Genomic DNA, 13,950 nt, shown 5'->3' with positions numbered 1-13,950 from the left:
AGTTGCTGCAATATTGATCAATTCAATACAAAATTAAATATTTGGCAAAGAGCCATATATGACTCGCGAGCCATAGGTTCCCGACCACTGATCTACAGTGTAAGGAACTGGTTCAATCACATATTAAGGAGAACCATTTGAGCTATTAACGCATAATTCCCCCTGTGTTTGAATATTATGACGAGACTGTTGTCGCATAAAGCAGCGTGGCAATTGTTCATGCAGTCACTAACTGACTATATTTCTTGTCCGAAGTGTCGAATTATTCGGTGCAAAAAAATTGTCAATTGCGGATGCTCAAATCGTGCCATAGGCCTGCTAATGTCTGTAGAATGTAGATCAAAAAGTAAAAGTCAATTCATACTGTATCTGGGATCACAATCGCTAGTATGGGGCCCTGACACCAACATTTTAAGGTTGGCTTGCATATTGCAGTTTCGGTGAAGGACAGACGTTGCCCCTCATGAAATGTGTATGATTTACGTTGAGAATTTAGGTTGTTCGACCAGTGTTCCATGGAACACCATGGACTCCGTGATCCAGTCTCGGGGGTTACCTGAAGGTTAAATAACGTAGTCACCCCATGCATATGATTTGTGATAAACGCCAGCCTAGGTCGGTATGGTTGCAGGACGATTAGGCCCGATCAGTGATTGAACTGTGACTGTTGTTGGCGTACGTCGTCTCCAGTAGCATACGCAGGGGAGGTTGGGTTGAGATAGAATTCCCTGTCCTACTGAAATGCAAATTCTAGCTCTAATACAAAAGAATTGAGCAATTTAGGCACTATTAGGCCATTGGTGTCTCGCTGTTGCGTTTGGACGGAGCAATACTATGACACTTTTTCAGGGTGAATAACCCTGGGATATTTAAACTGGTCTCTGAAATGGAACAACAGATGTCACACTGCAATAATCTGCAATATTCTCGGCTGACAGTCGTCAGGGGTAATCGTTAGAAACTAGTAGAGAATTGGAAAGAACCTTCTATATCAGGAGTGTCAAGCTCAGCTGACGTCGCCAGATTCAACAGCTCAGATCGCTTGCGCGCCGCACCTAAATTCCTCAATCCCGAAATACCTCAAAATCCATGTTCTTGTTTTTCATTTGAATACTTCATTAACCAGCCTATATATACACAATAGTATATTGCACTATATTACGGATCATTGGGGTTATATTCTTGCTGCACCTTTATTTGCAAACAGTGAAATTGGCAATAATACGATGATTGGCGGTTGAATACAGTAATAAACCGATAAAACAGTGGCTCTAACGATGATATAAGTCAGCATATTTCTATGCTCCATTCGTTTTAGTGATATATTGGCATCAACCATGCGTATGCGTTGTGGGGAACGCAAATGATTTAACTGTAAACGCGGACGTTGGAATTTGCTTCATATTATTTTATCGCAATTCGGGTTTCTCTCGAGGCTGGATACCTCCATTATAATTTCCATGTAACCTGCATGGGTTTCGCATTGGCGTTTTCGCTGCTTTAAATAACTAGTCTTTGGTCCGTGAAATGAATTAGCACTTTTTTGCCTTCTCGGAATTGGGTGGCGATGTCAGCGACCTGCTATAGTAATGGTCACCAGAAACCACAACACCGCAGTCGGGTGGTTATAATGTAGCCTATAAACATACTCGAGATGGTGCTGTCTTGAATGACTATTTAATCGAACAATTTCTTACTAAGAATCTCAACATTCGTTAGAGATGTGATGGATAATACACGCATTTTTCAATCTATTTAGAATGGCTTCGCGGGCCGTATGTTTGACACCCCTGTTCTATATCAACAATCGTATCACAAAATTTACGTCACCGATATGAAATTTCGAATAATTGGGGCGAAGAGAGCACTTAAACTCAAACAGGATTATCCGCGCGAAAATTCATATCGACGACAGATTTCGTCTTGTTGGGAGAGGCCGTCTATGCTTTCATTTGGGTGCCTTGGAATCGGCTTCTATCAAAATACGCCAACCAACTCTGTGACTACATAAGGGGTTCGTGAACATTGAGCTCAAGGGCTCTCTTATTTACATCCTATATATAGGTCAGGGGCTACGGGATAATTCTCGAAATTAGTTATAATATCAAATACTATATTTCTCAGGTAAAATTTACAGTGAACTTCCAAGACCAACCAAAAATTTGATTAGCCGGACCGCGAAATATGGGGTGTTGATGACTTAAATACCAGTTCCGACGCAATAAAGTAGCCAGGGGCCAGCAAAATGTTTCGTAGATATTCCTATATGACAATAAAGTAGAATTTTCCGTGGTAGATTTATTTGACTTGATCTCATTCTTCGCAATTCGCGCGATTTATTGCGACTCAGTTCAGAAAATTAAAAATACGCCCAATTTACTTAATTGAGTCTGACTATATTCGCAATCATGAGAGAAAGTATCGTCCAACATCCGACTTCGCGTCTGCACTCGAAGAAAGATGGTCGGCACAAAACGATAGACGAATCTTCACCGAAGTCTCCGATATTTATATGTCCTGTGCTTGCCACATGAGCCCAGTGGTGTACAGAGGCGACCCGCAATATATTAACATTGAAAGGTTTTCGCGCTTAGTGCCGTTGGGTCATGAGCAGGGCATGGTATGGTATGGTATGGTATGGAAGTATAGTATGGTATGGAACGAAATTTCGCTATGTAATATGGAAAAGTGCAAGTATGGTATGGTATGGAAATTTCCCAAGTATGGTATGGAATGTTCTTTCCATCATCATTGGTTTATTAGCAATTTTATCAGTTCAATACACCACAAAAAATGCGATACAATGAAAAGACAAGAAGATGTCGAAGCGACAAGGAGTAGTCTATGGAATCTGACACCCACCTTGGCCTAGGCGATGTAAAGAGGAGGCATGTACACTGAATGAAAGTAAAGAAGACAGTATAGAAAAAAGAAAGCGACAAGGAATAGGGCGGCATGTCATGGGAAGCGAGATCGATAGGTCAGTCGTGGTCCGGTAATCTTGAGGATGGGCTGTATTTATTTAATAGTAATTGCGTGTATTTCGACGGTGGATCACTAGGCTCGCGAGTCGATGAAGGACGCAGCTAAGTGCGAGAAGTAATGTGAATTGCAGAACACATACTTCCATACTTTTTCCATACTTTGGCAATTTTGCCAGAATCATGACAATGATACCACTTTCTATTTCCAAATTGATTGCATACCTCAGGAAATCACTCACTGCCTATGTTCATATCTCAAATTGCGATCTATCACTCACCCACCCCGGTCGAAATCTATTTGAAGACGCTACGCGCATATGAAGGAAAATAATATTAATATTGAATATTCAAATCTAAATATCATAAAAACTTCCATTTCCCGTATCGTAACTTCCACTCCGTAAACTACCAAGGAAGTTTTAAAATCGTAGAGTCTAAGATTAAAAGTTACATGGATAATTTTATCCATTTGTTGAACTTGAAATAATTTTCTGCGCTTTTGGTAGGATGATCATCACGCAATATCTATTTTACATAACCATCATTGTATAATTCAAAATGTCTAGCTTTGCTTGGAGGGACGTTACGATATGCCGGCCTCCAAACACGCATTAAACTTCATGAAATTTAGATATCTTTGATAAAGGAATAGACACCCTGATGCTGGCTAATGAATCTAATTCGTGGTCAACGGATTAGCGGGGAAAATGGACATTGTTTCGCTTTACCAAAATGATTGTAGTGATGTAAATTCATATTCTAAGATATATTCTAATGTAGTGGTTTCGAACCGGTGGGTAATTTAGGGGTTTCTGGTCGGGTATAGACTCACTTGTAAAAAAATCACATTAATAACCTCGTTTATTAATCGTCTATATGGAATGCTTATCGTATCTCTAATATTTAGGCCAATTAGCTCATTTGCAATTCAGCAATTCGTTTTATCAGTGCCTCCGATTAGCGAAAACCAACTGGACAGCGGCACGCGATCTAACGCATATATGTTGTTATTCAGTCGTATGCGAAATGGTGTGATCGAAACCACCTGATTCGTTATATTTAAGACCTCGTATGTATGTGAATATGTATTCAGGGAGATCGCGGACTCGCTAAATGATAGCATAGCCGGACTCGTTACAAGTGAAATGACAGATTTCTTTACGAGTTATGCAGCGTGCGAAAGTGTAGCTTATGGCGACTTATCTCTAACAGCAGGAAGTCTATTCGGCCCATGCATTGTTTGGCATTTACACCTGTAAATTGATGCAACCTCGCTATATTTGGAAATATTTCAAACCATTCCTATTTTTCTGTCGGCTCACACATGCATTTGATGGAGGCGCAACATTGCGTTTACGGTTACCAGTTCACTGTTCATTCATTTCTTTGCGTGCTGTTCAATTCTGGGGGTCTTAACTTTCACCAATAGCAAGTCTTTACAAAACAAAGACCCACCAAATTTTATTGGAAGGAGCAATTTTAAAGGGTGAAAATTTAGATTTCAAGTTGTGAGGAATAAAGTTAAAAAAGGGTTGGGACCCATTCTTCTAATTTCACAATACCTTTGGTTTATGTAATTTCGTAGATGATGTTACTGCTAGCAGTCCGTTACCACACGAGATTTACATGTCATGAGATTCTGTTGTGAATTCCAAATGCTCGCTCCGTCTTCGATGATTAGGCAACATACATTGCTGACGACATATGATATAAAGAAACTGGGGATATCATTGGTGCATCAGGGCTGTTTAAATGGATAATTTCATCCAAAATAATTAGAATAAAATCGCGGCAACATTTCCACATATCAAAAATAGAATATCACTTGAGAGGTTGGGCAAGCTGCGAAAGTATGGAAAAAGTATCAAATATGGTATGGAAGAATGTTGCTATGGTATGGAAAATTGTCAAGTATGGTATGGAACGATTGGGCGGGTATGGAGCATGGAAAATTCCCATTCAATACCATACCATACCATGCCCTGGTCATGAGTGCGCAATGCACATGACGTTTCATGACATAATTGTGATCGATTTTGATGCGTAGTAATATAAGCCATGTTTCATCGTTACCTAATCCGGCTTGCTCCTATCAGACGACTAAAATAAGGTCATCAACATTCAAGTGGCCCCCGCAATGGTTCGCAAATCTTATGTGGCCCGTTGGCCGAAAAGGTTAGCCGCCACTGATATAGGTCGATGGTTCTCAACCGCGAGTCCTTGGCAAATGTACAGTATAGGGTTGTTAAAAAAAAAAAATCAAATCTCACTCACTTACTGACTAAATCGTCAGGTTGTCTAAGAAAACGATGCACACCAAATTTGACTCAATTCCAACCAATAAAGGCCTTGCAATCTTGAATTGAAATTTTTAATTTATTAGTAAAAATTAAAAAAAAAATTTCAAATTTTCTGTCAACCCCATGAAATTGTTGAGCTGTCTTCAAAGACGATGCAAAACAAATTTGAGTCAATTCCAACTAGTAAAAGCGGAGTTATTCGAGTTTTTAGTTGATAATATCCGGATCAAGGATAATCCGAGAATTATCAACGAAAAACTCGAATAACTCCGCTTCTACTGGTAGGAATTGACTCAAATTTGTTTTGCATCGTCTTTTGAAGGCAGCTCAACAATTTCATGGGGTTGACAGAAAAATTTGTATTTTTTTTTAATTTTTACTAATAAATTAAAAATTTCAATGCAAGATTGCAAGGCCTTTACTGGTTGGAATTGAGTCAAATTTGGTGTGCATCGTTTTCTTAGACAACCTGAGGATTTAGTCATCAAGCGAGTGAGATTTGGAAAAAAAAATTTTTTTGAACAACCCTAAGTACAGTGGCAATTTAAAAATGCAAAACATCATCACATCAAAACATCAAATTTCATATTGATTCGGAGATTTAGATCCTATTTAAACTGCATGCTGTCGTATACATATAGCTCATGGTGTACTCCGGACATAGCATACATCACAATCATGTACGAGTTGTATGAAACTGTTTAAAAGAGACGTTCGATTCGTATAGGACCAGTTATACCTGAAGAAAATTGAGGACGTTTCAAACAAAACTCGCTGAATTTCAACTGTGCAGATTAGCCACATTTACCAGAATTATAGGGTCAGTATGACGGATCTAGCCTAGCACATAGAAAATCGCACTTCTTGGCAACATTACAAAAAGCGCATCAAGATAATAGTTTTACCAAGACTTTCCCTTGCAGATAGAACCACATATAACTCATCTAATACCAAAATGGTAGCGTCGAATGAAGTTGCCAATCTTCATTTTAAGCTGCATATTTGTCGTAATTGCATTTTCGAGTAATTATGATATTGTTGGTTTTTATTTGATGCATCGGAAACCTGGATATCAATTCAGAATTTTATGCCGTGGCCAGTGTGATTGGTTGGTCGAATTGTCCATCGCATGGTACTATAAAGATATGAAATTATTGTACTAAAATTTTGCCGTATCGCACTGCGACTATATATTTTAGAATACGAAAAACTTTTCTGGTACGAATTACGATAAATTCTGTCGCACGGTACCATAGCAGATTCCTGCAGAACACAGCAATAGCATACAGTACATCTTGACGAGGGCTGTTAACGCCAATCATTAACTACCCCCGCCGAATGTAAACATATGCATCCGTGGACATAGAACGTACGGTATCCACACTCGCAGAATGAGTTTACGACCGAGAAACATGAATTAAGGTACCTGTATGCTATGTAGTCCGACAGAATGATAGTTTGATCATGCGATGTCGTTGGCGATATTAGCATTGATTGGGAATCAGGTACAGAACACTAGACGTTATCCTACGACCAGACTTGAACGACTAGAAAATGTTCAGATTTTCCAAATTAGATTAGAATTAGAATTAGAGCTACACAGCTTTTCTAAATTAGATTGGAATTAGAATTAGCACTGTACAGTTTTTTTTCAAATTAGATTAGAATAAGAATTACTGAATTCGCAAAAACTTGGAAATATAATGAAATTGTGAATGGGAAATAAATACGGCTAAAATCGGTCCATATCAAATCACAGTGTATTCCCGCAACCATGAGAATGATGGCAAAGTGATCAAGAGAATGATTTGTGATTTTGGAAGAACGCGAAATCAAGCATTTTGAAAAGCTGAAATTGATTTTAGTTACAAAATATTATTTTTGTTGTTTCACAATAAGCTATTCGCCTGTGCCCAACAGCACTTCCACACTAGCTGTAACGTCTTCGGCGATGGCAACAGCATTCCATCGATGGCGAGTCAGATGATATTAATAAACATATTGCCTTGACGTGCAATGGGCCAGACACTGCCAAGACCGAGACGCTTGGAGAACGGAATAGGACGTCCCCACAAGGTCAATCTTCAGGATGAGATAGTCTTTCAGATGGTAACATTTCTGGCTAGCCCCTATATCGATTCATTGGTCGCTGGTAGGGTTGCATTTAAAACAAACGGTGTTTTAAAACACTTTGTTTAAAACATGTTTTAAACGGTGTTTTCAAAAAAGGCCCTTTTTTAAATAAAAAATTATGCCATAATTGTACTACTTTCCAAAAAACATGTTGTATGAGCCTACCGACAATTACCACCAAATATAGCCGACGTTTATCGATATGGAATGGTTGAAACCCTCAAAATAGTCGGTTAAACATTAATAGTACAGATATTTCGTCAAAGGAGCTATATTTACCCTATATTTTAAATTTCAAATGTCAATCCACTATGACGTCACAATTGAAATGTGTGACGTCATGGCTAAAAAAAAACACCAAAAAACATGTTTTCAATTAGGGCCTTGTTTTAAAAATGCTTGTTTTAAATTCATTTTTGTTTTAAATGCAACCCTGGAAAGCGTTGTCGGGTATCGTGCGCAGCTCATATAGTTCAAAATAAAATGATGTTTATGGTCATGATATTTCTTGTTGTTTTTGTACTACTTTAATAAAATATTACTTCTTTTGTGGTAACCATGAGCATCGCCCATGTTAGTCAGCACGGTCATATACTAACGTAAACATTTAAGAACTAGAATGTTGTTCGCAGACTACAAGCTACTATGCTAGCAGGCTATTATATGTCACGATAACTACTAGGACTGTACGGTATGTAAAAGGCGATGGCGGCTTGGCACTGGATTTCCCTGCGCGAGGGGGATATTCCTGTTAACTCGCTGCAAAATGCCTCAGACAAGGAGTCATTCTCCAGAAAACAATAAAGTAGATTAGAATTAAAATTAAGGACAGGGACATTTCCCAAATTAGATTAAAATTAGATTACTTGCATTTCACTCTAATTTAGTGAAATTGGACAACTAGCATGTCCCTCTCCGCCTTAAATACATAAGATGGTGCACCATGAGATCGGACTAAAAGGATATGCGATGAAAGGACCAGATGTCTAGGGTGGATTGAGACTCTTATCTAAAGTAAGGCTTGCAGTACATGGATTTTATGTGAAATCTATGTGAAAATAAATCAGATTGTATTTGAAATTGGCCAAGTACCTTTAATGCGGGTTGTAATTTGTTCATTGACAGCATTATATAATAATATATGGTAGGGATGGTGCAAGCACCGACATCGTTCAGGTACATACTGATTGCGCACACACGAATGTGTTCGTGAAGATATTATGCTATCTGGCATCACATTGCGAGTGGGATCACGACACACTTGTCTTCTTGCATTCTGTCTGCCTAAGGAATTCCCATAGTAATAGAAATCAGAGGGTAAACCTTTAATGATTATTGGTATTTCCCATCGATGTTCATGAATGACTAATTTTTATAAAAAATCAGACAGTTTGAATGGTTCTTGTTTGAAAACATAGCGCGTAAGGAGAGGTGAGCCCCTGGTGATGCAGAGACGAGCCAAGCCTCACCTGTGAACGCGACGTTCCTCAAAAGCAGCAAATACTTTATATTCACTGGTATTAATTCAATGCTATTATTGTCACACTGGTTCCGTAACTCTAATATTGATAATGTCAGAGTGCTAGAATTTCATCAAAATCGCAACGAATTGTGATATTCGGCTTTGCTAGTTGTAATGACAGAGTAGAAAAACAACGAGGTGAGCCACAGAGTCATTTACCTCACTCATTGCTTGACGACAATTCGACAATCGCAGCGCAGTAATACAATGCGCTATCGAGTACGCAAACTGACGGCTTTGTTACGTACAATGACAGTGCCGAAAATAACAATAATTCTTCGAGGCTCAAATGAACTTTCCCCTCTCATTGTTGGCTGACAATCCGACAATCGATGCGCAGTGATATAATGCCTATTTACTTCGCAAACCGACGCTGTATAATGAGTCGGGGAGTTGCGACAGCTAGCATGTAGTGCAGAGCAAATATGTTCCCTTGGTGATGTACCTATTACGTATTTTCCGACTGTTCCTAGCTTCAATTGTGGGTATGTAGCAGCTTCCTACATAACCTGTGTGTGAAGACTGAAGACGAAGAGTGGTAACGTAAAAAGAAACATGTTGTCAAAAATCAGCCAACTTTCTGGTCTTATATATCTGTAAATCTACTAGCCATCATCCTCACCACACGCCACTGGATATTATTAATGAAGATGAGACAAGAGTTGAATGTCGTATATCATGATAGCAAAATAACTTGTTGATCAAATTCCGACAGATCTGGAGTCGGTTTTCGGTCCACACCACAGATAACCTTTTGTTCCACACAATATGGCTGGGCTGTTCACATAATCTTCTGAGACATTGAAGAAGTTGACGCCACGGCAACAAAATGTCCACCGAAGCTCATTATTTCGCTTTCACTCGGTTCCAGGCCAATCAGGTAGCGGTGACGGAGGTCGGCCCTCGTTATATTCAGAATCTGGAATAGTGTCGTACTTCAAGTAAAATTGACAAGACACAATAAATTTTCTACTATGCCAGGTTTGTGTTAGTGTTGTGCTCACTGCTCTGGTTTCGTGTTTGTTGCCACATAGATGCAGGCAGTGATGCGAGGAATTCCTAATTCAATTGATTTAGGAAATAAAAATATGGTAGGGTCTACGATTACTGCAACATTCTTCTTCGCCTCTTCGTGTAATTGAACAAAAGCGTGGTGTATTAGTAATCGACGGATTCTACAATGCTATATTCAGAAGCTTTAAGCTAATGCAATCTCCATATATATGCAACAAACATGGACGTATCGTTAGCGACAATCACCCTCACTGTCCTTTTTGCTGTCGTAATCTATAAAGTGTCCAAGAAGCGCATGCAATTATGGATTACATATGGAAGCATACCAGGACCTTTGGAGCGTTCGCTACCGATATTGGGTCATGCAATGGTGTTTAGAGGCGATCAAGTTCAATCATACAGAAAAATGCTGCGAGTAGTCGGTGGCATACGGGATAGAGGACATCAATCTGGTTTAGTTTGGATGGGAAGCGAACCGGTTTTGATTGCTACAGGTCCGGATGCTGTCGAAGTGTTACTCCGGAGCTCGCAGCATAATACGAAGGCGATGTTCTATGACTTTCTCCACCCGTGGCTGGGAAGAGGATTGTTAACCTCGGATGGGGAAAAGTGGAAATCCAGGAGAAGGCTTCTAACGCCGACATTTCATTTCAAGTGGGTTTGATTGACCTTGTTTAATTTAAGATCGTGGAATTCTGATGCTGACATAGCATTAATGATGCATCGGTGTTATCGAGATTCAAGTTATAGCTGTAAATTTACTTATTTTTTAGAACATTTATGTTTTCTTACTGACACCAGTCGTTGGCTCTAATGTGGCGAGAGAGCGTAGCTGCAACACCAATGAGTTGCGGGTTCGATTCCTACCGAGGTCGACTCCGGAATTGCTACCTAAGTGTTTGTTGGAGGTTCATTTATTTTTATATGATAAATAGAAACTTTCTTCTCCTGTAACAATGCGGCTAGTGGTTGGAATTGAACCAAATTTTGTGTGTAGGCTTAAATTAGGTAACCTAACAATTTTATCAAGTAGCCAGTAAGATTTAAGCAAAAAAGTCATTTTTGAAGACCCCTAATGGTCATTTACACCAGGCCAGATGTCTCCATTTTTCCCCGTAGATGCCGACTTGTAACACGGCCCACTTCTAGGCTTTTTCTAAGACACCGCTTGCACGGATGAGATTGCAAAGAGGAGCTTAGATAAACCTCCTACACTTAGGTAGGAATTCTGGAGTCGTCCTCGGTCGGACTCGAATCCATAACCCATTGGCGTTGCAGCTGTAGATTATATACCACTATGCGATGTCACCACACAGATGGTTAGGTGATTCGTTTCCAAATTTCTAGCTCGTTAAACAAGTCAATAAGTGCCAGTTATTACTATGAGTCATCATCACCCATAGAGGATGAACGGGCATTCCAAAAAAGAAGGCCGAAAGCTGTTTACTGGAGTCCGAGTTAAACCCGCAGTTAGTGCCGAAATATAAGGAGTATAATTTAAGTCGTTTGTATGACAAAAACACGAAGACGTGCACTCGGCCAATGAAGGGCTTATTTCAGAACTGCAAGATTCCCTCAACCACTAGGCTAACTCGCCAAGTTACACTGCTCGGAAGGCAGCGACCAGGACAATAAGCTCTGCAGTATCCCAAATACATTTTAATGTTTTGATAGAAAAACGCTGATAGCGGTTTAAAAATAGTTCAAAATCTATCATGTTTTACATCGTTTCGCAATATGACGACAAATAAATATGATTATGAATATCAACACATACACCGAGCAGCATTTATTAACAGTGTTATTCATTGCTTTCAATTTAGAAATTAAAGTGATAGGCTAGAGAATACAGCTAAATGTTTGACTCAACCCGCCAACGTGTCTTCTGCTTCTCATTTGGGCCGCGGAAAAAATAATTGCTCACTCCTGTGTATGAACGAGAAATGGGCACGTCAATAAAACAAAAGATGAAGGCCGACATTTCAAGATGACTTGTAGAAGTAAATATTTGTTTACTGAAGTCAGCGGTACACTCGTATTTTCAGTTTGTGGTGAACAGATCACCTTGTTTAGGGAATGTAATTATGGAGTCGGCAATATTTAGACCTACTAGCGAAACAAGAGCGTATCTTACCAAGTCACACACAGGTCGGGATGCGGCGACCAGGACCTGCATTGTAACATCCTAAATGTGATTGAAATAGTTTAAAGAGTTTCATGTCAACCATCGTCATCAATGATGACACTAAAAAACATTACATAATATATTACCACATCCACTGAGCAATTCCAGTTAATAATGCAATTTGCTGATTTCAATATAAAAAAAATACAACGCAGAATACAGTTTAAACTTTTAGCTCGACCCCCCCAAACGTATTTTCCGCTACTCATTTGTCCCTCAACAAAATAATTGCCGACCCCCGACCCAGTACAAAACACACAATATTGCTATACAAAATTGATTACTTAAGACGATCGTAGCAAATATGCTCCGCGCATATATTCCAGCATTCATACGAATGCGGACGTATGTAAATATTGACTGAGGAAACATACATTCCATAAATATTATTACGCATGTATAGTTACGATTTTTGTGACCTGCCAATGATGTATCCATAGTCGCTGCTGAAACTAAGGATCGTGCGATAGAACGAGGAAAGTCGTTTGCGAAGCTAACAAGTATCCAATTTCACTCAAATATATTTTCAAAATTCCCATAATTCAGTAGTAAAATCACCCGAGTAACTATAGCATTAGCGAAGCATGCCAGAACCATAGCATTCTTATGAATATCTGAAGATGTTCTTACCGCTCATGGAACAAATGCAGTATGTACTTCTCGCCTGTTGGCCCCTGGCACCACGGTCAAAATGTACACTTGTACACTCAACAATCAAAGTTTGGGCATACACAAACAATAAACCGACAATTCAATTATTCAACTACAAAGGGGAGAAACAACCATTCCAATTTTATACTAATGAGTAGGCCTACTCGCAGTTAACGGAGTGGAAGCGAATTATAATACTGCCTTTGAGCCGACCTCCATGTGCGGGGGGTTTATTGTACAGATTCCTAATATTTTTGAATATGTTTACCTCTTGGGGTATGTCGGAACCCATAATTTATCTCTCGAATCGCGCAGTAAATATTTATGACGATCGGATATTCACGCCAGTGTCGCTAATAAGATTGATCCCAATTTATCGCAGAGTCCGTGCTGTTGCATTATGTGGAAGCAAAGTGATCGAGATGCGTATCATATTGTTTCCACGTTTTACCGGAGCAAATGGGACTGTAAGATAAAGTCCACGTGGAGAAACGGCAACAGTGCTTAAATACTTCATTTCACAAAGGGTTAAGAAGCGATGACGTGTAATCACGAGTAACCGCGACACCACAGAGCGTGCACGTGTCTTGTGGGGACTGTGGAGATAATCTTCTAGCTGCAGTTCGAATACTGTGACTTTCTGCTGCCACAATTTCTTTGGCAATGTTATCCCTAATGTGAGAGCACGTCTTTAGAGCGCAGTTCCCTCGTGGAAACATTTTCTGTTTTTTTTTCAATTAAATGTAATTATAACTAGAGCTAGTTTTTTCCAAGTTAGACTAGAATTATAATTATAACTACCGCACAGTTCTTTCAAAATTAGATTAGAATTAGAATTATAGCTACACATAATTTTCCAAACTAGAGTAGCATTGGAATGATAACTACACCGTTTTATCAAAGATAGATTACATATATAAATACTGAACTCACATAAACTTGGACATTGAATGACGTTCAGTTCATATCAAATCAGAGTTCGTTCTCAAAAACACGAGCATGGCAAATGTCTGAACATTAAGCTTGGCTCGTTTCGCACTATATAGTTTAGGGCAGTGGTTCTCAACCTTTTTGTCTTCGCGGACCCCTTTCGGACCGTCACAGATCCTCGCGGACCCCCACGAAGTTTTAGTTTAAATTTAGCTCAATTATCGTGTAATC

The 13,950-nt window shown here is 39.3% G+C and overlaps 2 protein-coding genes and 1 pseudogene across 5 annotated transcripts in view; all 3 read left to right on the top strand.

The window, feature by feature from the left end:
* LOC145445865 (neuronal pentraxin-2-like) overlaps positions 1-13,950 on the top strand; it is a 540,218-nt gene that overhangs the window by 59,964 nt on the left and 466,304 nt on the right. The window lies entirely within an intron of this gene.
* On the top strand, positions 3,039-3,191 carry LOC145447454 (5.8S ribosomal RNA; annotated as a pseudogene).
* LOC145445854 (cytochrome P450 4V2-like) overlaps positions 10,120-13,950 on the top strand; it is a 416,089-nt gene continuing 412,258 nt past the window's right edge. For all 3 annotated transcript variants that reach the window (XM_080324007.1, XM_080324008.1, XM_080324006.1), the window contains exon 1: positions 10,120-10,607. In XM_080324007.1, the coding sequence (XP_080180133.1) occupies positions 10,174-10,607 (434 nt within the window). In that variant the 5' untranslated portion in view covers positions 10,120-10,173. The remainder of the gene's footprint in view (positions 10,608-13,950) is intronic.

The sequence above is a fragment of the Botryllus schlosseri genome, chromosome 9 (assembly GCF_051294905.1).
Source record: "Botryllus schlosseri isolate E-star chromosome 9, Bs_hap1, whole genome shotgun sequence".
Taxonomy (NCBI): Eukaryota; Metazoa; Chordata; class Ascidiacea; order Stolidobranchia; family Styelidae; genus Botryllus; species Botryllus schlosseri.
The sequence above is the reverse complement of the archived record's forward strand: the minus strand, read 5'-3'. Positions and strand labels throughout refer to the sequence as shown.